At 44.6% G+C, this 25,565-nt stretch overlaps 1 protein-coding gene across 1 annotated transcript in view; it reads right to left on the bottom strand.

Annotated features, from left to right (window-relative positions):
• Positions 1-21,807, bottom strand: part of SART3 (spliceosome associated factor 3, U4/U6 recycling protein) — a 56,660-nt gene extending 34,853 nt beyond the window's left edge. Inside the window, 9 exon segments of the mRNA XM_073630161.1 lie at positions 189-344; positions 4,948-5,072; positions 5,445-5,550; positions 5,706-5,749; positions 5,752-5,889; positions 7,586-7,693; positions 13,920-13,937; positions 13,940-14,045; positions 21,545-21,807. Of these exon segments, the coding sequence (XP_073486262.1) occupies positions 189-344; positions 4,948-5,072; positions 5,445-5,550; positions 5,706-5,749; positions 5,752-5,889; positions 7,586-7,693; positions 13,920-13,937; positions 13,940-14,045; positions 21,545-21,736 (993 nt within the window). The 5' untranslated portion in view covers positions 21,737-21,807.
• Between the last annotated feature and the right edge of the window lie 3,758 nt (positions 21,808-25,565).

Raw genomic sequence — 25,565 nt, 5'->3', positions numbered from 1 at the left:
CTAAAGTGTGAATGAATTATAAAATGAAGTGATTATATAGCTTCAGCTTTAAACAAATGCACAAAGCCTCTAAATATTCTTGAGGGGAGTACTGTGGTATTTGTTTGGCAGCTGTGCACAGCCTTCCTCTCTATAATGCAATGGTCTGCATAAGCTGCCCATTATACCCCATTCAACCAGATACTCACAAGGTACTGAGCGTATCTTGCCCAAAGATCCGGAACCAAACAATTTTCAGCTAAGGCACGTTCGAAAATAAGCTGGATGCGAGCTGGATCTCCTTCCTTCATTTCAAAATCAATGTAAGCTTGGTATTCTGCTAACTTCGGAGTCTCAGCAGCCAGCTGGTGGGACACAAGATGGAAGGTTATAGCCATTATGGCCTGATACAAACACTTGCAGAGCATCACTGAGGTACTTGACAAGGGTCTACAATATCAAAATTTGTATTCTTTAATATTTAAACATATATTAAAGTGGAAGTCCATGCAAAAACTAAAATCCCTGCATCTATAGACACCACCGATCTAACACTAACCCTCTCTAGCCCTATAAAGAAAAAATTAGTATACATACCTTTGACCCGATCCGACCCTGATCTCCAGCGGCAGAAGCTCTGCAAAGGACACGGCTCAACGGCTGGGAATTGAATGGGAAGCGGCTTCACCCACAGAGTTACTATGGGGCTTCTGAAGTCATCTGTGTCCTCTGCACCCACATACACAGCGAAGCCGCGGCTGACAGCTCAGCTGGCATCCGGTCAGAGCAACTTCAAAAAAAGTATGTATACTCGTTTTGTCTGTACAGGGCTAAATAGGTTAGTGTTAGAATGCTGGTGGCTATAGATGCCGGCATTTTAGTTTTTGCATGGAATTCCACTTTAAGTCTAGGTAGTTGCTGCACAATATAGTGGGAAGAGTAAATACAACAGCTTTTTTACGGCATGTTCCCAGACTGGCAAACCAACATTTGCCCATTATTTAAGGGGTATCCAAAGAAAACAACTGCATTCATTTTATATAGATTTAAAGTATATCTCGATATTTTTATTAAAAAAAAAAAAAAAAAAAAAAAACCACCAGAACTATTTTGTTCTTTGGTTTGAACTGAACTGCAAATTTAACCATTTGCTGTTCAGTTTAAACCAAAGAACAAAATAGTTCTGGTGTTTATTTATTTTAATATAAATATCTATACAAGTATAACTAAAGGCCTTTTTAGCTTTGGATAGAGTGGAGAGATTAGAACACCCATTAGGTTTTTATTGCAGTCTGTGCCACCGTTATGGAGAGTCACCCTCTCTATTTGTCCTGTTTACCATTGTCATTGAAAGTGAAAGTAAAAGAAAATCCCCTATTTCTTTTCTGGGTTGTCCCCAAAAAAGTGATAGAGGGGAAATCTTCCAATGGGGACACTAGTTTTGGTGATCTAGGGGTCCTCTAGGAATTGCCTTGATTTGCAGGGATTTCCTCTCACTTCCTGTTTGGCTAGGAGACAGGAAGTGAAGAGAAATCTCTACAAATGGGGCACAGATGGTAAAAAAAAAAAAAAAATCTGACAGGTTGTAACCAGTGTGAATTTCTTAGACAAAAACATTTGTCAACATTTTCGTCAGCAGCCTTTTTACAGTGACGAAAACAAAACAAAAAATACACCACATTTTCGTCAAAATTATGACGAAATGAAAACGTGAGGCAGGGACGTTTACCCTTGTGAATTTCAGGTTTCCACGGAGCTCCGCTTGCTTCTGCTCCCAGCAAGCAAGCGATTTAAGTCCATAGCGTGCTTCACTTTGCAGCACTGTGCAGAAAGAATTACAGGCTTCAGAGTTCTCAGACGACTGTCCAGAGCAGCACTGTGCATTACAAGCCTCACGGCGAGAGTCCCACTCCAGACGATGACCATCCAGAGCAGAGAGAACTATGAGTGTGTACAATACAATTACAGGCCTTCCCTCAGACCACCATACCTCCAGAGCACTGTGTGCATTACAGGCCTCCTCTGACCACTGGCATCCAGAGCACTGTGCATTACAGGCCTCCTCTGACCACTGGCATCCAGAGCACTGTGCATCACAGGCCATCCCTCAGACCACCAGCCAGCACTGTGCAGCATTACAGGCCTCTCAGTCAGACCACCATCCCAGAGCACCGTGCAGCATTACAGGCCCCTCATACCACCATCCAGAGCACTGTGCATTACAGGCCATCCCTCAGACCACCATCCAGCACTGTGCAGCATTACAGGCCTCTCAGTCAGACCACCATCCCAGAGCACCGTGCAGCATTACAGGCCTCTCATACCACCATCCCAGAGCACCGTGCAGCATTACAGGCCTCTCATACCACCATCCAGAGCACCGTGCAGCATTACAGGCCTCTCATACCACCATCCAGAGCACTATGCAGCATTACAGGCCTCTCATACCACCATCCAGAGCACTGTGCAGCATTACAGGCCTCTCATACCACCATCCAGAGACTGTAGCATTACAGGCCTCTCATACCACTGTCCATCATACTGTGCAGCATTACAGGCTTTCTCAGACCAGAGCGGCTAAATCTGTGGCTGTGAGTTTGTTTAACCACTTGCCGACCGGGCCATAGCTGAAAGAAGGCTACAGCGTGGTCGGCTGATTCTGGGTGGGCGTCCATGGACGTCCTCCCAGAATCTGGCGCGCACCCATGAACACCCGTGACCGCCGGGTCCGGAAGACCTGGCGCATCCTGGATCATGGTAAATGGCCGCTGATAGCAGCCATTTACCACATGATCGCTCCGTCAAATGACGGAGCGATCATTTGTAAACAAACTGGCGTCATGTCATGACGCCGATTTCTCCCTCCCCTCTCTGTACAGTGAGAGGGGGAGAGATTGTTTGCAGCAGCGCTTTGGGCTGGATCTGTAGTGCCCACAGCGCTGCTCAGTGCCCATACTCTGCAGTACTATGCCAATACTCTGCAGTACTCTGCCAATACATTTTAACAGAAACAAAAGTTTTTGGGTTTTTTAACCGAATTTTCAGTCTTTGATTTATAGCGCAAAAAATAAAAAACCCAGCGGTGATTAAATACCACCAAAAGAAAGCTCTATTTGTGTGAAAAAAGGACAAACATTTCATATGGATACAGTGTTGCATGACTGAGTAATTGTCATTCAAAGTGTGAGAGCACCGAAAGCTGAAAATTGGTCTGGTTGGGAAGGGGGTTTAAGTGCCCAGTGATCAAGTGGTTAAACCAGAATACCATAAATAACATAATATTCATTTTTTTTTTTTACTTCAGGAGTATATAATGAGTTTGGAAATTGTAGCGAAATGCTTAAAGTGGGGGTCCACCTATCTATGTTTTTTTTTTCTTTTAGAACATTCACAAACTTTTCTTCTCAGCATTACATACTCACATATTGTGTGTAATATGTCCGCCCTTGTCAGATTTCGTCGGAAAGAATAACTTATATTATTCACTGCAGGCGGTTTCCATCTTCATTGTGGGCATTTGAAGCCCACAAGCATTTATTTCCTGGATGTGGTGAATGCTGTGCTCCCAGCATTCACCGCTTGTTCCCGCACATGCTCAGTGGAATCCTGGGAAGCCTGAGACTAGCTCCCAGGAGTCTGGCAGAGGCTAGAAACACGCCTACTCCCACGGGAGGAGAACCAGGAAGTGCAAAGAAGAATAGAAAAATAAAAGGTAATTACGGCGATTTAAATTTTTTTAAACGGCATGTCAGCATCTAGGCAAGGAAGAGAATACATACAGATATTGTTCAAAATTTGGGTGGAACCCCGCTTTAAATAATGCATCACAATTTAACTAAACCCATTAGATTTTAGACAAATAAAATGAGTTTTAGTCGACTAAAATGTAGGACATTTTAGTCGAATAAAATGTACTGGAGATGTTAGTCCACTAAATTAGGACTAAAACTAAAAACAATTGCAGATGAATAAAATGGGACTAAAACTAAAATAGCATTTTAGTCAAAAGACTAAGACAAACTAAGTCGAAATTTGCTGCCACAATTAACACTGGTTGTGAAACATGTTGCCTTCCAAAAGGTTGTAACCCTTCCTTATTCTATCTAAAATTAAAAAAAAAAAAAAAAAAAAAAAAAAAAGGTTTTGCCTATAGTCCTACTTTAAATATTACTTTAATATACTTTTTTTGCCTTGTGTGTGTGTTCCATTAGGGAGTTCTCCCTTCACTTTCTGTCCTGTTGACACCACAAGAAGTGAAGAAAGTCTCTCCAAAGTGAATGAAGCCCCTGCTGAAACAGATGTTAGTGAAAAGAAGTTCCTCATTCAAAGAGGTCTCCTCTATTCCTCTTCAGGGGACAACTTAACTGACTGACACTTAGGGGGAGGATTTATTAATACTGGAGAGTTCAAAATCTGGTGCAGCCCTGCATAGAAACCAATCAGCTTCCAGGTTTTATTGTCAAAGCTTAATTGAGAAGGCTGAAGTTAGAAGCCGATTTGCTATCAAGCACAGCTGCACCAGATTCTGAGTGCACCACCTTTAGTGAATCTCCCCCTTAGTGTCACTGATCACCGGGAGAAATAGAAAAATGAATCTACCTAGCAGGGGCACAGAAAACAAACACCCGACAGGGTTTCAAATCCTTCCCTATTTCATTCAACACTAAAATTAAAGCTAGCCAAAATTTAAACTGTGGGCGACACTTCAAGAACCATTCAGCTCAAGAACAGTCCAATCGGATGCAGTCCATCCATGTTGTTTAGCGTGAATGGGGGAATAGACCTATTATCTCTCGCTTGGATTGAACGAGAGGAAAACAATGTTTTTTTTTTTACTTTTTGCCTAAGATAAAATTTCAATTTTCACAGTGTACTAGAAAAATTAAGATCAAAATATTTTTTCATCAAAACTGTCATGTTACAATAACAACTACCCTACTAAAATAAATAAGAGTGAATGATTCTCACCAATGCCTCTTCATAGGGCTTATACTTCTTAACTTGTTGCAAGGCCTTCTTGTAATTGTTTACAAAAGAATCTGCAATGGGTTCTTCTGACCAATCCACATACTCTGCATATGTTGTTTCCATCTCTGTCAAGTATGCAGTGGATATTTCATCATTCAGAATAATCAGATAAATACATTTAACTTATGCACACGTTATAAAAAAAATAGCATTACTAAAGTAACTTGCTTTTTTTTTTTGGAAAGAAAACTACTCAATGAAAGGAAAGGTAGCAAAAGCAGCTACGTTCTACAAAAATAATGCAAAAAAGTCACTAAAACAAAATTTATACTAAAATGATGGGCATCCGAGACACATAGCTATGCTGGTGTTTTGTGCCAACAGTTTTAACATAGTAAACAATGCTTCAAGATCTGTGTGGAAATAATGGCACCAAAGCAGTTTTTTTTTTTTTTTTTTTTTTTACTGTGATGACAGATGTTAAGAATTGCTCTTACCTTGGAGCGGTACACCCAACTGTCGTTTAAATAATGTGCGGATTCTATCAAGTTGGTCATTCAGCAGCTGCTGCTGTTCTGATGAAGGGACAGTACCTGCCATTGGCTAGGATATATTAAAATTAAAATAAATCAGTTATGCAACACTTTTACAGAGAGGAAACCAAATATCAAAAACTCTTAAACAGAATATACTTTCACATTACATGTGAATAGAAACCCAGCTCATGTAGAGCACATATCATTTTGGAATCTCATTACCTGGATGGAGCCCAGAATTGCATTCTCAAATTCTCTGTAGGCATCCATACAGCAGATCCTTTGGTCATATGAAGTCCAACAGCTGTTAAAGCCCTCTCGAATATAGAGCGGACTTTGGTAATGCCTCCTTTTTCACCCATTCCACCAATGGAGTACTGAGCATATTCAAGCCAAATTTCCGGACCTAAAGCAACACAAACAGCTCAGACAATAAACAATCAAAACAGCAATTACTTGCAGTGTGTTAATTGGCAGCAACCAGTTAGATTTCTGCTTACAGAGGGCAGATTACTACAAGATTTTGTAGCATTTTCTATGGATTAAATCGACATACTGTATATTCTGATTTGACCTGGTAAAAAAAAAATCCTAATACTTACTTCTGCTCATCTTTCATGTCCTTTATGATAATTAAATATCTACAGAAACTTTTGGCACCACATACTGTATATACAGACAGGCAACAGTCCTAAGTTCCAAAAGCCCAGGTACACATGCACAAAAAGCAAAGTGCAACTATCCATGCCACATCAAGTTAAAATGATCATGCTCCACCCAAAAGGGGAAGTTTCACTTTAAGGACTTATCCCCCGCTCCTCTTGAAGAATTGCCACTTTTGACAGGAAGTTCCAATTCAAGCCCCCCCCCCAGTCTTCTGGGACAAATGCATCATTCACAATGCACAGCGGGCACCCAGCTGTAAAGCCACAAGCAGTCACAGCTGGGTGCCCATAGTTAAGATGCCGGTGCCGATGAACAAAAACAGCGGGAGAAACCGGCTGGGATGAGCGCACTGCTGGATCGTGTGACAGGTGACCGTTTTTTTTTTTTTTAAAAGTCAGCAGCTACAGTTTTGTAGCTGCTGACTTATTTTTTTTAACAGCAGACTGGAACTCCTCTTCAAGTCTAAGTGCTGTCTAAATAAAACAAAAAATCCGCACATTACATACATTCTATTGGATGTGTCACTGCTGTTAGCTGAAATCCTTCTCTATTGATGCATCCACTCCAATCTTCTGGTGCAGTGGGGGGTTAATAGATCTGATGGAACAGTGACAGGCACTATCAGGGATGCCTGACTATGCCCATCTTTTCTGTCCAGCTTCCCTATTCATAGAAGCATACTACAGCTTCTATGAATTAAACAGCTTCTATAAATGGAGGGGGTGGACCTTTCAATCGTCTGCCTGTCCTCCATTCATATAAGCTGTAGCTGGAGGAGCTTAGTGGAAAGTTTGGTCATAGTCAGGCACTCCTGATGAGTGCCTGTCACCACCCCTCAGTTGTATTAAACCCAGTGCACCAGAGATTACAGTGGCAGGGATGGAGGGCCTCGAAAAGAGGAGGATTTCAGCTAACAGAAGAGACATCAGTACAAGAGACTTATTCCTACTAACTGTAAGTAATAACCCTGTGTGAATATGCAGGAAGTTTTAAACCACTTAAAGTCTAAACCTTTTTCGACACTTGTTTCTTACAGTTGAAATCAGATTTTTTTGCTAGAAAATTACTTGGAACCCATATATTTTTTTTTAGCAGAGACCCTAGGGAATTAAATGGCGATTGTTGCAATATTTTATGTCACACTGTATTTGCACAGTGGTCTTTCAAAAGCATTTTTTTGGGAAAAATACACTTCAATGAATGGGGGGTGGGGGGTGTATGTCACTGTCCTCCAATTAGCTCTCAACACACACTGTACCAGAGATCTAAACTGCAGCTCTCAGCACCCTCTATGCTATTGACAGATGGCAGAAGGATTTTATCTAAATTCAGCACGTTAAAGGGATGTAGAAAAGAAGACTGCAGAAAAGTAAAACTTGTGTAGGGTTACAACCAAACACAGACTAAAAGAAAAGTAAGAGACATTTAGGACTTACAAATATAATCTTTAACAGCTCTTTCAAACAATTCATAAACAGTCTCCCGGTCTGAAGTTTCTGATTCTGCAAACTTCATCTCATCCTTTAACCAGTCCAGCCAGATCTCTGTAAGAAAAAGAAAAGTGTGTCAAATTTAGTGAAAGTAATATAGTCAAAATGGACCGTGATGCAGAGCTTGGGTCTGGTATCTGGGACAATGTAGAGACCTGTGCCATGTGTGCATATGCCCTGGAATCCCCCCGCACATGTGCAGACATGCTGCTGGGTCTCTGCCAGTGTGCAAATATCTGGCAGAACATGGTGTCATGTCTGCTTTGGAGCAATAACCTGCAAGTGATTAGCCCTGAACCTACTCTGCGTCCAGGGCCAGATTATTCACAGGTAGTTTTTCCATGATTGATTACATGTGAGCAGCCGCAATTAGTTATGGAGCTGTCAGCCCCCCACTGTTTTCAATGAGGATGCCCACTGCAGTAATTGCTGGGAACCCCCACTGGGTCTCTCACATGTGAATTGCTAACGGTCCCATTCGTAAGTGTAAATGGAGTCTAATTGTTCCTAAGCAGTAGGCAGGATTTTTTTGCGTTAATCTCCTCATTAAAATTACACCAAATAACAGTAGTTTAACATAACAACAAAACAAAATTTATTTTATTTATTTTAATTTATTTCAGGTACTTATATAGCGCCGTCAATTTACGCAGCGCTTTACATATACATTGTACATTCACATCAGTCCCTACCCTCAAGGAGCTTACAATCTAAGGTCCCTAACTCACATTCATACATACTAGGGACAATTTAGACAGGATCCAATTAGCCTACCAGCATGTCTTTGGAGTGTGGAGAAACCGGAGTACCCGAGGAAACCCACGCAGGCACAGGGAGAACATGCAAACTCCAAGCAGGTAGTGTCGTGGTTGGGGATTATGAACCAGTGACCCTTCTTACTGCTAGGCGAGAGTGCTACCACTACACCACTGTGCCACCCCAAAACAGCTGTTACTGTGAAAATTCATATTTCAAATCTTCTCTTTTTTTTTTCTTCACAAAAAAAAAAAAAATTAATAAATGTAGACATGGCAGTAATGACTGGTATCTAAAGAGAACATAAGCTGTAAGCCTTCAGACTGGCCTTGCTCTCCCTGAAACTACAGAGCCATTGAGCAAATCTTTATTTCAGTAAAACAGTTAATGTCCAGGATGAAAAAAATATCCAACCATGTATCCCCCACGCTGCATAGGTTAAATGCTTGTTAAGCCCTAGGGTGTAGAGGAAGAGACTATTGCTTACTGTATTCCTCACTCCGGAGAAGTTTCAGGTGTTCTCTTCAGTGCAGTGAGGTTGTGGGCAGGCCCTCAATATTCTGCATTGTACTTGATGGAATCGCTGCTGAAGTAGCTTAGAGAAGCATGTGGGGGCCTGGTTTCAGAGGCTTGAGGAAGCCTGCCAGAGTGATGCCGCGTACACACGGTCGGACTTTCCCGGCGGACTTGGTCCGGCGGACCAGAGTGTGCCGGACAATCCGCCCGTGTGCAGGCGCCAGCGGACTTTTCCGGCGGACTTTTTCCCCAAAGTCCGCCGGACCAAGATTTGAAACCGGTTTTAAATTTATCGCCGGACTCAGTTTCGGGCGGAAAGTCCCGCTCGTCTGTGTGCTGGTCCAACGGAAAGCCCGCTCGTGTGTATGCTGGTCCGACGACCAGATACGACGCGAGGGCAGGGTATTGCATCTCGCGCTCGCTGCAATAGGAAAAACAGATTTTCCTATTGCGGTGAGCGCGGGGCATTCCAGGCCCTTAGGTCTGGTATGGATTATGAAGGGGAACCCCCTACGCCCGAAAAAAACGGCGTGGGGTCCCCCCTAAAATCCATACCCAGCCCCCGATCCGAGCACGCAGCCCGGCCGGTCAGGAAAGGGGGTGGGGACGAGCTCAGAGCGCCCCCCCTCCCTAAACCGTACCAGGCCGCATGCCCTCAACATGGGGGGGTGCTTTGGGGGGAGGGGGCGCCCTGCGGGGCCCCCCACCCCAAAGCACCTTGTCCCCATGTTGCCATGTTGATGAGGACAAGGCCTCTTCCCGACAACCCTGGCCGTTGGTTGTCGGGGTCTGCGGGCGGGGGGCTTATCGGAAATCCGGGAGCCCCCTTTGATAAGAGGGCCCCCAGATCCCGCCCCCCCCACCCTATGTGAATGAGTATGGGTACATGGTACCCCTACCCATTCACCTAGGGAAAAAGTGTCAATAATAAAACACACTACACAGGTTTTTAAAATAATTTATTAAACAGCTCCGGGGGGTCTTCCTCCGGCTTCGGGGGTTCCTCCGGTTCCTCTTCTCCCCGGCGTCCGGTTGGTTCTTCTCCGCTCTCTTCTCCCGGTGTTCCAGTTCTTCGGCCGGCTCCTCTGCTGTCTTCAGGTAGCTCTCTTGCCAGCAGAGGTCCGGGCTTCTGGGCTTCTGGGCTTCTTGGCTTCTCTTCTCCAGATGTTGACACGACACTCTCTCCGGCTGGACTGCTCTCTGAGGGCTCCGTTGTGACTTATATAGGCGGAGACCCCGCCCCCCTAATGATGTCACAGTCCCCTGGGCATGCTGGGACTGACGTTTTAGGGGGCGTGGTCAACATCGCCTGGTGACCACGCCCCCTAAAATGTCACAGTCCCAGCATGCCCAGGGACTGTGACATCATTAGGGGCGGGGGTCTCCGCCTATATAAGTCACAACGGAGCCCTCAGAGAGCAGTCCAGCCGGAGAGAGCGTCGTGTCAACATCTGGAGAAGAGAAGAGGGAAAGAAGCCAAGAAGCCCAGAAGCCCAGACCTCTGCTGGCAAGAGAGCTACCTGAAGACAGCAGAGGAGCCCGGCCGAAAAGAACCGAAACACCGGGAGAAGAGAGCGGAGAAGAACCAACCGGACGCCGGGAGAAGAGGAACCGGAGGAACCCCCGAAAGACGGAGGATGATCCCCCCCGGAGCTGTTTAATAAATTATTTTAAAAACCTGTGTAGTGTGTTTTTATTATTGACACTTTTTCCCTAGGTGAATGGGTAGGGGTACCATGTACCCCATACTCATTCACATAGGGTGGGATCTGGGGGCCCTCTTATCAAAGGGGGCTCCCGGATTCCGATAAGCCCCCCGCCCGCAGACCCCGACAACCAACGGCCCAGGGTTGTCGGGAAGAGGCCCTTGTCCTCATCAACATGGGGACAAGGTGCTTTGGGGTGGGGGGCCCCGCAGGGCGCCCCCCCTCCCCCAAAGCACCCCCCCCATGTTGAGGGCATGCGGCCTGGTACGGTTTAGGAGGGGGGGGGCGCTCGCTCGTCCCCACCCCCTTTCCTGACCGGCCGGGCTGCGTGCTCGGATCGGGGTCTGGTATGGATTTTAGGGGGGACCCCACGCCGTTTTTTTCGGCGTAGGGGGTTCCCCTTTCATAATCCATACCAGACCTAAGGGCCTGGTATGCCCCGCGACGGGGCTCGCAAGGTGTCAATCTTGCCGATAAAAGCGGCAAGATTGATTTCCTTTTCTAGTCCCGTCGCACATGAGTCACGTTCAAAATGAACGGACTTGTCCGTGTGTGGGCAAGTCCGTTCATTCTGAAAGTCCGCCGTACCTCCGGCGAAAGTCCGTCGGAAAGACGGGCGGACTTAACCCGCCGGAAAAGTCCGGTCGTGTGTGGGCAAGTCCGTCCGTTTTAAAGTCCGGCGCACCTGGCGGACAAAGTCCGTCAGAAAGTGTGCCGGACCAAGTCCGCCGGAAAGTCCGACCGTTGTGTACGTAGCATGAGGAATAAGGGAAGTATTACACTTTATTCCTCTATCCCTAGGCTTGCCGAGCATTTATTCCTTTCACTGTGGAGAAGTCCCACTATAAGGAGCTAGTGTTTTTTTTTTTTTCTTTTAACTTGTGTCCTGGCACTTTGCTTGAGCTTCGGTTCACACTTGTGCGTTTTGCGATGCAAATTTGCATTGCAAGTGAAATAAAATGTATTCCTATTGAGGGCAAGTTTGGCACAGTGCGATCCTATTTTCCACAGAGAGAGATGAGAGCTTTGAAACTCGCATGGAAACCGCCCTGCTGAATTGCAGGACAAATTGCACCACTGAATCGCACTTCTTTTGCACCGCTAATGTGTGAACCGGGACTTCAAGCGATATTAAAGTCTTGTTTTTTTTTTGTTTAAAAATGACAAACATGTTATACTTACCTGCTCTGTTCAGTGGTTTGCACAGAGCAGCCCAGATCCTCCTCTTCTTGGGTGCTCCACCGGCACCCCTGGCTTCTTCCTGCCAAGTGCCCCCACAGCAAGCAGCTTGCTATGGGAGCACCCAAGCCGCAGACTGTGTGTCCATTCAGACACGGAGCCGCAGTTTGGCCCTGCTCTCTCTTCACTGGCTCACTGACTGATTGACAGCAGCGGAAGCCAATGGCACCCACTGCTGTGTCTCAGCCAATCAGGAGGGAGACTCACGAAAAGCTGAAGCACTCGTGCACATCGGTGGATCGAGATGGGGTTCAGGAAAGTATTAGTGGGGGCTGCCTGCACACAGAAGGTCTTTTATCTTAATGCATAGAATGAAATAAATAAAAAGGCATAGATAATTACAAGACACAGTGGGGTTGATTTACTAAAACTGGAGAGTGCTAAATCTGGTGCAGTTGTTCATGGTAGGCTTCTAACTTCAACTTGTTCAATTAAGCTTTGACAAAAAAACCTGGAAGCTGATTTGGTTTCTGCACCAGACTTTGCACTTTCCAAATTTTAGTAATTCAACCCCAGTATATTGTTGAGGCTGGGCTGACAGGTGTGTGCAGTTGCTGTCCATGTCTGTCCGAATTAATGAGGCCTCAAGGTCAGCTAAGAAATTAAGTGAAGAGCAGCCTACAGCTCTACATCTTTGACTGTACATGTACACATGACGTGCTCAAAATAATATTCCATTTTACCTGACTGAAAAAAACAAAAAAAAAAAAAAGCAAAGTTTTAAAAAACTGAAAATCTCAGCATCTGTGAACGCTGAACAAGATGGGGCTGTGGACCAAACACTAAGGCCCCTTTCATACTGGGGCGGTGGGGCGTCGGCGGTACAACAGCGCTATTTTTAGCGCTGCTGTACCGTCGTTCTTGCAGCTGTATTCGGCCGCTAGCGGTGCGGTTTTAACCCCCGCTGGCGGCCGAAAAAGGGTTAAAATCACTCGTACAGCGCGGCTATAGCCGCGGTATTGCCGCGCTGTCCCATGGTGAATACACCGCTCCAAAAAAGCAGTTTGCAGGACTTTTTTCACCGTCCTGCCAGCGCACTCGCTTCAGTGTGAAAGCCCTCGGGCTTTCACACTGAACAAAACAGCGGAGGCTGTTTAGGGGCGGTTTGCAGGCGGTATTTTTAGCCTGCAAACCGCCCCAGTGTGAAAGGGGTCTAAGCCATTGCCACAGTGTCCAAAACTACATGTTCCACTACATCATGTGACCAGCCGAAGGGCTCGTGCACACTGCAGCTCAAAAAAAAAAAAAAAAAAAAAAAAAAAAAAAAAAAAAAAAGGAAGCTGCTTTTATAGGCATTTGAGCTTTTATTTCTCTGCCTGAAAGCTTGAAAGAAGCTTGTGGGTTTTTTTTTTGTGCTCTTTTGTGCATTCTTCGAGCTTTTGTGAGCATAAGCATTTTTTTTTTTAATTTTTTTTTTACAAACCCTTCCCTCAGTTCATTTTTTTTTTTTTGGTGCTTTTGGATGCTTACGTGTCTTTTCTGCTCGAAAGATCCTCCTAAAAACACGAGTTTGTTGAGTTTTTTTATTCTGCCTGTAAAACTCCTGAAAAAGCTATAGTGTGCATAGACACATTGGCTAATATGTTGGCGAGTTTCCAGGCAGAAAAAAAATGAGTGCTCACAAAAGCTCAGAAGCCTGTAGGAGTTGCTTCTTTGAGATGCACAGTGAATGAGTCCTTAGAATAGAAGTCAGCATAAATAAATAACCGACTATGTCCAACAGTGGCATATGGATACCTGTGCAAGTGACATCTCAAAACTAAAAGAATTCAGATAAAGCTATTACTGTTTGGAGGACTCTTCTACTATGTTGTAGCATCTCCTTTGCCAGAAAGAAATAGGTAAAAATGAAGAGTTTGCCATCAACTATACTTCGAGTACAAAACGCATTTGGTCATTTCTGTTATGGTACAGAGACATTTTACATATATTTTGTCAACCCTAATTACTTGTTTGCACCACTGAGTATATTAAGGATACCATTTCCAAATTTGACATGATAAGAAGTATAGGCGCTAAAAGCAACACTAATAAAATTGAACAAAGGCAAAAATAAAGTATACCTTCAGTTAATGGGAAAGTTCACTCATCTTCTGACGGGCATGTCGCAGTCTTTCCAATTCCCCCTCCTGCCGTAACAGTTTGATGAGGTCAACATGGCAGTTGTAATCAAAGACATTGATTGACAGCTGGTAAATAAAAGAAAAGTGCATTACTGCGTGTTATTATGTGGGTCATGGAGTACGTTACGGTGTGAACAAGCAGCAATATGCTATATTACAGAAATTGCATTGTGTGGCTCCTTCTGTTACTGGAAACCTCAAATCTTCTCTTGAAAGCTTACCTAAACCAAAGAATAAATATTTATTTTTTACAGCTTGCCAATCCTTAGATGTGGTTGCTGGAATTTTCTTTTTTTTCAGGCTTTTTCCCTTTATATTTAATGACTTCCAAACAATCCCTGCTTTGAGAAAAATAAATATATTTCCTCAGGTCCCTTAGACTGTATCAGTGCTAACCTTCTACACCAGAGGTAGGCAATCCCTGCACAGCCGTCATGAAACTACAAATTCCATCAAGCCTCTGGGAGTCATGCCTGTGGCTGTCAGTCATGGAAAGCCTCATGGGACTTGTAGATCTACAACACCTGGAATGCTGAGGTTGCCTTACCCTGTTCTTCACTGATACAGTATACAGGTGAAACTTGAAAAATTAGAATATCGTGCAAAAGTTCATTTATTTCACTAATGCAACTTAAAAAGGTGAAACTAACATATGAGGATAGACTCATTACATGCAAAGCAAGATAGTTCAAGCCACGATTTGTCATAATTGTGATGATTATGGCTTACAGCTCATGAAAACCCCAAATCCACAAGCTCAGAAAAATTAGATTAGTATGAAAGGTGCAATATTCTAGGCTCAAAGTGCCCCACTCTATTCAGCGAATTAAGCATAACACCTGCAAAGGGTTCCTGAGCCTTTAAATGATCTCTCAGTCCAGTTCAGTAGGAATCACAATCATGGAAAGACTGCTGGCCTGACAGTTGTGCAGAAAACCATCATTGACACCCTCCATAAGGAGGGAAATCCTCAAAAGGTAATTCCCCTCTCCCTCTTCTTCCTTCCCATGGCTCCTTCCCTTCCCCTCCCCTTCTCCCCCCCCCCTCCTCCTTCCCCCCCCTCCCCTTTCCCTCCCCCCCCCCCCCTTTTCCTCCCTTCCCCTCCCCCCTTTTTCCTTTCCCCCCCCCCCCTCCCCCCTTCTTTTCCCTCCCTTCCTTTCCCCCCCTTCCCCCCCTCCCCCACCCCCCGTCCTCTGCACCTGGGTCTCAATATACCTTATGATGCCTTTTCACCATTGGTGAACACCTACGGTCTGTTGCTACTGACTACTCATTGTCTAGATCTAATATCACTTTTTGTTTAATCACTCATATGTATGTTTATGCTTATTGTACTGTTTTTAGTTGTTTGCTGTACAAGGATGCGCTCCTCTTTCTCTAACCCGTCAGGTTCCTGTGGTTCCGCCCTGCCCCGAGCCTTCTTTCTGCGGCGGACACATGCCCGCCCTGGCAGCCTCACAGCTGCTTGCGTCTCTCCATGCCTGGGAACTCGATTCCCTTTGACAGGAGCGCGCGCTTGCGCAGATAGCAGTCAACACTGCACCTGCCCAGTGCGGGCGAGCAGACCCGGTGACGTCAGTGGACGCCCTCGGCGCCGTCCCTGACTTCCGGGTTGGGGCGCTCTTATAGCGGCCTTCCATGGCCGCTATCTGAGCCTACAGCCCCTGGACGTTATTCAACTGAGGACCACTGCTTTGGGTGAGTGTTGTGGCCCCCCCCATTCCCTGCCGTTTGTTCCCTTCTTTCCCTCCCCCCCTTCCCTCCCCCTCCTTGTCTCTCCCTGCCTGCCGACAGACAGCCTCCCTCTCAGCCTTATGTTGTGCTGACTAGTTATCCTTTTATACCATGTCTGTAATATGCTCCCTCATATTTCCCATGTTGTTTATCCCAGTATTAACTAGACACCCTGTTACTCTGACTTGTTGTCCTGTGACATGAATCCTAGCCAACTGGTTTCACTGACCGGTGAGTCAATTTTTATATGACTCTATTATCATGTTTGTTACAGCTGGCAGCGCAACTCCTCTGAGTGCATACCAAGCACTCCAGCTTTATTTGGGGGGGATTCTATTCACTGCCCAATAACAACCAGTGGCCTCATTCCATCCATTATACCATCATTTGCCGTTGGTCCTCTTTCAAGTCCATGCGCATGTTCATGCAATTTAGGGGTGAGTGCCGGTTTATACCTATGTGTGCAATTTTTCTTTAGTTTCTCCCCATATACTTTTCCCGTGGGGCTTCCTATCATCTTTCCCTCCCCCCCTTTCCCCCCCTCTTTCCCCCCCCCTCCCCCCCCTCTCGCTTCCTTTTCTCTCCTCTCCTTTTTTCCCCCTTGTTCCCCCTTTTCCTTCCCCTCCCCCTTCCCCCCCCCCCCCTTTTTTCTTTCCCCCCCCCCCCTTTTTCTTCCCTCCCAACTTTCCCTATTCACACACTTCCCGTGGTTCCTTGCTTACTTGCACACTGTTTTATTTTTTAAATAATATACCACTGGCACCCCCCACTCTATCCCTCCCCTTAATTCATTTCTCCTTATTCACTCTATCTTATTATACAATTATCTACCCAGGGTCTGTTTAGTCATCCCCTGTGTTCGCCGCGGGGGGAACCACTTGGGGTTATGCGTACCCACAGGCAACCATAGAACGGGTGAGCCCATCCTTATTCTATTCATCTTGTATATTATATAACGTATTGTTCACTGTTCTTGCTGCTTTCCTATATTCCTGTATATTGTGTGTATGATTGTATTTACTACATTTATTGTATGTTGCACCACAGATATTGCTCTCCTGAGGAAGCGGTGAAACCGCGAAACCGGTCGAGAACTCAAGCTTTATTTGTGTCTACACCACTACAAGTTGTAATTTAATTGGTTGTATGCATTGCTCCCGTTTTTTAATTGCAACTGTATGTGTCATTGTTACAATTTTTTAACCATGGTTTCTATTAAAATGGAATTTTTATATTTTTTTACAGTTTTTGTCACTATCACTGTTTATTACTATTAGTAAACATACCTGGTACCGGAATAGTCCCCTCGTTTTCTCCCCCCCCCCTCTTTAGGGGTTTCTGCCTGAGTGCATGCGGTATTGAGATATTGATCGACAGTGGCAGCCACCTGCGACCTCTCTCTACCTCATGCCCTTTGCCCGTGTATAATTGCAAAAGAAGTTGGATGTTCCCAAAGTGCTGTATCAAAGCACATTAATAGAAAGTTACGTGGAAGGGAAAAGTGTGGAAGAAAAAGGTGCACAAGCAGCAGGGATGACCGCAGCCTAGAGAGGATTGTCAGGAAAAGGCCATTCAAAAGTGTTGGGGACTTTCACAAGGAGTGGACTGAGGCTGGAGTCAGTGCATCAAGAGCCACCACACACAGACGGATTCTGGACATGGGCTTCAATTGTCGTATTCCTCTTGTCAAGCCACTCCTGAACAACAAACAACGTCAGAAGCGTCTTACCTGGGCTAAAGAAAAACAGACCTGGTCTGTTGCTCAGTGGTCCAAAGTCCTCTTTTCTGATGAGAGCAAATTTTGCATCTCATCTGGAAACCAAGGACCCAGAGTATGGAGGAAGAATGGAGAGGCACACACTGCAAGATGCTTGAAGTCCAGTGTGAAGTTTGTGTTGATTTGGGGAGCCATGTCATCTGCTGGTGTTGGTCCACTGTGCTTCATTAAGTCCAGGGTCAACACAGCTGTCTACTAGGAGATTTTGGAGCACTTCATGCTTCCTTCCGCAGACGAGCTCTATGGGGATGCTGACTTCATTTTCCAGCAGGACTTGGCACCTGCCCACACGGCCAAAAGCACCAAAACCTGGTTCAATGACTGTGGAATTACTGTGCTTGATTGGCCAGCAAACTCGTCTGACCTGAACCCCATAGAGAATCTATGAGGCTTTGCCAAGAGAAAGATGAGAGACATGAGACCAAACAATGCAGAAGAGCTGAAGGCCGCTATTGAAGCATCCTGGTCTTCCATAACACCTCGGCAGTGCCACAGGCTGATAGCTTCCATGCCACGCTGCATTGAGGCAGTAATTGCTGCAAAGGGGCCCAAACCAAGTACTGAGTACATATGCATGCTTATACTTTTCAGAGGTCCGATATTGTTCTATGTACAATCCTTGTTTTATTGATTGCATGTAATATTCTAATTTTCTGAGATTGTGGATTTGGGGTTTTCATGAGCTGTAAGCCATAATCATCACAATTATGACAAATCACGGCTTGAACTATCCTGCTTTGCATGTAATGGGTCTATCTCATATATTAGTTTCACCTTTTACGTTGCATAAGTGAAATAAATGAACTTTTGCACAATGTTCTACTTTTTAAAATGCAGTAATACACAGTCTCACCCTGCTTTGCACATGCTCAGTCGTGCTCTATTTTTTGGCACTGTGCCAAAAATGTAGAAGCCCATCTGCTGACAGCCTAAAGATTTACTGCTGCTCAGGGGCTCTGGGCTTCAGCAAAATGGCAGCCTCCAGCAAGAAGAAACAGGAACAATGCTGAAGTTTACAGCACACACTAACTTTGGTAGCATAATTATTAATGTGGAATGTAAGTGCCTTGCTAAAGAACATTATTTTTTATCACGTTGTTAAGGGTAAGGTCCCGCTTTAAGGAGATTCACCCTAATTTTTCTTTAATATTACCTGAAATAAAAGTGATGAAAAATCTAAAATGTTTGCTTTTGCACTAGAACAGAAATAAAGATCTTCCAATTGTGACACTTGTTCCCATGATGGCTAAGAGGGGATATCCCTCACATTGAAAAGATATCCTCTCACTTCCTGTTGCGTCTATAGGACAGGAAGTGAAAGGAAATCTCTGAGACACAGATAGCAAAAAAATAAATCCTGACAGCAATTTTAACCCTGCCATACTGAAAAAAAAGTTTCGGCTTTACAATGACTTGAAAGCTGAACTCTGGAAAAATCCAATACTACCCCCCCCCCCCCCCCCAAACTACAAAGTTTTGCTGGGGGTATCATTCAAAAGCAGATTTACTTATCTTGTCCCTCAAATAAAGCTTAAGCCTCATAAGTAGCATAAATATAAAAAGGTAAAGGGTACCATCATCCAGAATAATTGATCTTAATAATCTTCTCTTATCTCTCGCTCCTGCAGGCTCCTCGGTCCATGAAACCAGTCCTCCAAAGCCTTCTTTAAAAACATTCCAGCTGGTGGTGGCAGCAATAACAGCATCAAGTGTAATGCAAAACCAGCAGTTCTGGATTGCAAGTGAGGACACCCCGTTCCATAGCCAGAATGTTGGACAGAGAAGTTGAACACTTTCTGCAAGGGGAGTGCGGGATGAGGTAAGTAAGGGCTATTTCAAATAAGTGGCAGTGCTGAGCACCCTCAGAAAAGCAATAAAGCAGTGACTGACATTCAGGAGGCAATCCTGCCGCCTCCCAAATATCTGGTATAATTTTTTTATCCCAAGGGGATTGAAGTATTAACCCCCCCCACCCAAAGAAAAAACGAACACTGCAACGGCAAGCCAAGCATTTGTCTTACGGTTGCGGCACACTCTCATTAATTCTAATGGACAGGTTTGAAAGGTGGCGCCACCTGTCCAACTCTGCTAGCCAAGTAAAAATTGCTGAGGCATGTATACAACCCCATCTGGCTGTAATGGTAGAATTTAGGTGGGTGATAACTGCTGGTCAACTGCCTGTTTTTACTACATTAACACTATAGAGGGATATGCTTTGTTTCATATATCATGTCTGAGCTTTACAACCACTTTAAGCTGGCCATACAAAATTTGTTTTTTAATAATCAACCAGCAGGCTTAATTTTAGGCTCCATTCACACTTGTGCACTCCAAAGTCGTGCCATTTCCATTGCAATATTACATTGCAACTTTGACGCAACTTTGCATGGGTGTAATTTGGATACGACTTTGGCTTTCACAATTGTACAACTGTTGCATTGATAACATTACGATGTGACTTTTGAAAGTTTACATTGCAGTTTATGGCACTCAAGTCGCATGAAAGTTGCATCTAAGTAGTACAGGAACTTACTTAAGAGGGCCTCTGGCCAGCCCCCCAATTTTATTTTTATAACCCTGCTTACATGAAGGTGGTATCTGCCCGTTTCAGATACTCATCCATTCAATGGATCCAACGTTGTCCCACCGAGATCCAGTCACGCCTGGCCACAGCTCTGTCCTGCGCCGCCATGTATGTCTGTCTGTCTGTCTGTCTGTCTGTCTGTCTCTCGCTCTGGGTTCAGCGGACAGGCCTCTCGATGACATTCTGATAGGCCTCCAGCCTCCTTTCCTTGAATGAGAGGCAAAGCCTCCTGGGATATGTGACCTGCATACCCCGGGAGGCACAGCGTGCAGGATGCGCGTCAATCGCGAATGATGCGCATGGGGAGGCAGGACCAGACTTTTTTTCTCCATGAAAAAGGTAAAAAAAAAAAAAAAAAAAAAAAAAAAAAAAAGCCTGATACTTCTGCAGTAGGGATGCGCTCCGGCATGTTCGCACAGCCCACGTGCAGAGCCCGCCAGGAAGTCGGCACTGCGCTAATCACAGGCAGTGAGACATTGTCCCGATGTGCGGCTGCAGAGATCGGGAAAGGTCTCACTGCCTGTGATTAGCGCTGTGCAGTGCCGACTTCCTGGCGGATTCGGCACGTGGGCTTTGCGAACACGCCGGAACTCATCCTTATTCTGCAGGATGGGTGGAATGGAAGGAACGTGAGAAAGGGGGTGAAGGTCCACTTTACGTTGCATAGATTTGAACGGCTTTCATAGAAACACATGGGCTGCGACATATCCAAAGGCAAATGACAAGTCACATAAGTGTGAAGGAGCCTAATGAACGTATCGCCATCCGTCTGTTTTGAGCAGATCGGATGGCAGGCAGGTGTCAGCGGACACATCTGACATCCGCCTGCCCATACAAGTCAATGGGTGGCCCGCTCGGATCCACCTGAAAATTGGACAGGCGGATCCGAGCGGGCCTATCGTGTGAAAGGGGACCAAGCACATTGACCAGCGGCTACAGCCGCTGACTGATTTGAATGTAGAATTTTCCAATATGTCCCTTTGACAGGATTCAAATAAACAATGGACTGTTGTCAAGCAAGGGGCCCACAACTGAGCGGAATTCAACCGCTTTAGTCATCCTGGCACACAGGTACTGTGCTGGAAATGTAGGTGCGCATGCGCCACTCACTATACCCTGTGGAGTGGATTGCAAGCAGGCAGGTGGGTTTATATTATGGCAGAGAAGTCTCTTCTGCTCTAAACAGAATGCCCACTCCTGAGATGTATTTCATTTGACTTCAGTTCCGCATTAACTAGGACTGGAGCAGCCAGAATCCGCATGACAACCAATCAACGTCTATCTTTCATTTTCAAAGCTTAACTGAACAAGCTGAAGCTAGAAGTTGATTGGTTGCCATGCAGCAGTTTTAGTGTGATAATGGCAGGCAGTTTATGTAGAAATGAATCCCCCCATATATTGCCTTTCTTCCCTATTACTGACAAGACTGCCTGCTCCATGTGCGGCCTCCTCCTCCTCTCCATAGATTACCTGCTCCTCCAGCCGCTGGATCTCCACCTCACACTCCTTATCATCCTCCTCACTAGAAGAAGACTCTCCGGATTCCTCCGACGAACCGTCCCCCTGCTGCCGCTGCTGTCCTCCTTCCTCCGACTCCATTTCCTCTTCTCTCTCTTCGGCCAAACGTAGCTTTTCTCTTTCCTCCTGCTCGGCGGCCGCCATTGCGATCCTTGCTGCGAATTCACAACGTTGCTGGGCGGGAGGGCCTTCCGTGGCGGCTCCTGTCTGGAAAACAGCTCTTCCCGGACATTCAGAATTCCAATTTCAACTGAAAAGCGTTATATTATTTCTTAGAGTAGAAGCATTTCTCGCGCATTATGAAGATTTGAACTAACGTAATAATATTTTTTATGCAGGCACGAGAGGACAGCCCCGTCTCCAGGGAGACCGAAATCCCGCGTTTTCTGGGGTCCTTTATTCTACGCCTTATTCACTCACTGAGGGTGTGAGTTGTAGAGTGGATGATATGCCAGGAGCTCTGTGTAGTAATGTTAAGGAAATACACCCATTTAGCTGTTAGTTCATGGACAGCTTCTATCCATAGAGACTGGAAGCTCACGTTCATGGACAGCTTCTATCTATACATAGAGACTGGAAGAGGACAGTTCTTGGACAGCTTCTATCTATACATAGAGACTGGAAGAGAACAGTTCATGGACAGCTTCTATCTATACATAGAGACTGGAAGAGGACAGTTCATGGACAGCTTCTATCTATACATAGAGACTGGAAGAGAACAGTTCATGGACAGCTTCTATCTATACATAGAGACTGGAAGAGAACGTTCATGGACAGCTTCTATCTATACATAGAGACTGGAAGAGAACGTTCATGGACAGCTTCTATCTATACATAGACTGGAAGAGAACAGTTCATGGACAGCTTCTGTCTATACATAGAGACTGGAAGAGAATGTTCATGGACAGCTTCTATCTATACATAGAGACTGGAAGAGAACGTTCATGGACAGCTTCTATCTATACATAGAGACTGGAAGAGAACGTTCATGGACAGCTTCTATCTATACATAGAGACTAGAAGAGAACAGTTCATGGACAGCTTCTATCTATACATAGAGACTGGAAGAGGACAGTTCATGGACAGCTTCTATCTATACATAGAGACTGGAAGAGAATGTTCATGGACAGCTTCTATCTATACATAGAGACTGGAAGAGGACAGTTCTTGGACAGCTTCTATCTATACATAGAGACTGGAAGAGAACGTTCATGGACAGCTTCTATCTATACATAGAGACTGGAAGAGAATGTTCATGGACAGCTTCTATCTATACATAGAGACTGGAAGAGAACGTTCATGGACAGCTTCTATCTATACATAGAGACTGGAAGAGAACGTTCATGGACAGCTTCTATCTATACATAGAGACTGGAAGAGAACGTTCATGGACAGCTTCTATCTATACATAGAGACTAGAAGAGAACAGTTCATGGACAGCTTCTATCTATACATAGAGACTGGAAGAGAACAGTTCATGGACAGCTTCTATCTATACATAGAGACTGGAAGAGAACAGTTCATGGACAGCTTCTATCTATACTTAGAGACTGGAAGAGAACGTTCATGGACAGCTTCTATCTATACATAGAGACTGGAAGAGAACAGTTCATGGACAGCTTCTATCTATACATAGAGACTGGAAGAGAACGTTCATGGACAGCTTCTATCTATACATAGAGACTGGAAGAGAACGTTCATGGACAGCTTCTATCTATCCATAGAGACTGGAAGCTCACGTTCATGGACAGCTTCTATCTATACATAGAGACTGGAAGAGGACAGTTCATGGACAGCTTCTATCTATACATAGAGACTGGAAGAGAACGTTCATGGACAGCTTCTATCTATACATAGAGACTGGAAGAGAACAGTTCATGGACAGCTTCTATCTATACATAGAGACTGGAAGAGAACAGTTCATGGACAGCTTCTATCTATACATAGAGACTGGAAGAGAACGTTCATGGACAGCTTCTATCTATACATAGAGACTGGAAGAGAACGTTCATGGACAGCTTCTATCTATACATAGAGACTGGAAGAGAACAGTTCATGGACAGCTTCTATGTATACATAGAGACTGGAAGAGAACGTTCATGGACAGCTTCTATCTATACATAGAGACTGGAAGAGAACAGTTCAATGACAGCTTCTATCTATACATAGAGACTGGAAGAGAATGTTCATGGACAGCTTCTATCTATACATAGAGACTGGAAGAGAATGTTCATGGACAGCTTCTATCTATACATAGAGACTGGAAGAGAATGTTCATGGACAGCTTCTATCTATACATAGAGACTGGAAGAGAATGTTCATGGACAGCTTCTATCTATACATAGAGACTGGAAGAGAATGTTCATGGACAGCTTCTATCTATACATAGAGACTGGAAGAGAATGTTCATGGACAGCTTCTATCTATACATAGAATGCTAAAAAGTGAGAACAATCAGCGCAAACTGTAATATATATAAAATAAATGCAAGCTGAACACTTTAGGTTATCACCAAGCCCATAAATCAAACTAAAAAAACAAAAAAATAAGTGCAGCACAAGAAATAATAAATAAATGAAGTCCATAGAGACCGGCAGACACCTCTTCAGTGCGGCAGTATAACAGGCAAACTTCCAGTGCAATACAGTACGGTGCTCTGACGTCACCCGCTGCCATCTCACAGCTGTTCGGACGCGAACAGTCTGTTTTTCAGCCTTGTACATACAATCTATCTATATCGCTGTACCAGCGCATGTTTTAAACAGTGGTTTTATATTTTTTCAATAAATTGCCAACACGGCTATACCAAACGGACAGCTCTTATGTTTTTTTCCTCCTCTTTTTTCTTTGGGTGATTGCTGCATTCTGTATTGCACTGGAATCTCACCTGTTATACTGCCTCACTGAAGAGGTGTCTGCCGGTAACCATTGAGGATAGCCAGAGGGGCCGTGCTGTGTCTACCCAGTTTGTATGGGACCCATGCTCGTGTGACCTCCTGTAACTTAAGAGGTCCATCCTATCTGGTAAGCATTCTACATGTGTGTGAGTGGAGAGGATCGCTGTTCCACATAGAAGGATTGGCTTTACCACAAAGGATCTCTCTTTTTATATGGACTTCATTTATTTATTATTTCTTGCGTTGCACTTATTTTTTGTTTTTTTATCTATACATAGAGACTGGAAGAGAATGTTCATGGACAGCTTCTATCTATACATAGAGACTGGAAGAGAATGTTCATGGACAGCTTCTATCTATACATAGAGACTGGAAGAGAATGTTCATGGACAGCTTCTATCTATACATAGAGACTGGAAGAGAATGTTCATGGACAGCTTCTATCTATACATAGAGACTGGAAGAGAATGTTCATGGACAGCTTCTATCTATACATAGAATGCTAAAAAGTGAGAACAATCAGCGCAAACTGTAATATATATAAAATAAATGCAAGCTGAACACTTTAGGTTATCACCAAGCCCATAAATCAAACTAAAAAAACAAAAAAATAAGTGCAGCACAAGAAATAATAAATAAATGAAGTCCATAGAGACCGGCAGACACCTCTTCAGTGCGGCAGTATAACAGGCAAACTTCCAGTGCAATACAGTACGGTGCTCTGACGTCACCCGCTGCCATCTCACAGCTGTTCGGACGCGAACAGTCTGTTTTTCAGCCTTGTACATACAATCTATCTATATCGCTGTACCAGCGCATGTTTTAAACAGTGGTTTTATATTTTTTCAATAAATTGCCAACACGGCTATACCAAACGGACAGCTCTTATGTTTTTTTCCTCCTCTTTTTTCTTTGGGTGATTGCTGCATTCTGTATTGCACTGGAATCTCACCTGTTATACTGCCTCACTGAAGAGGTGTCTGCCGGTAACCATTGAGGATAGCCAGAGGGGCCGTGCTGTGTCTACCCAGTTTGTATGGGACCCATGCTCGTGTGACCTCCTGTAACTTAAGAGG

Source organism: Aquarana catesbeiana, linkage group LG01 (assembly GCF_042186555.1).
Source record: "Aquarana catesbeiana isolate 2022-GZ linkage group LG01, ASM4218655v1, whole genome shotgun sequence".
In the NCBI taxonomy this organism is placed as follows: Eukaryota; Metazoa; Chordata; class Amphibia; order Anura; family Ranidae; genus Aquarana; species Aquarana catesbeiana.
This window is presented reverse-complemented; position numbering and strand designations above follow the sequence as displayed.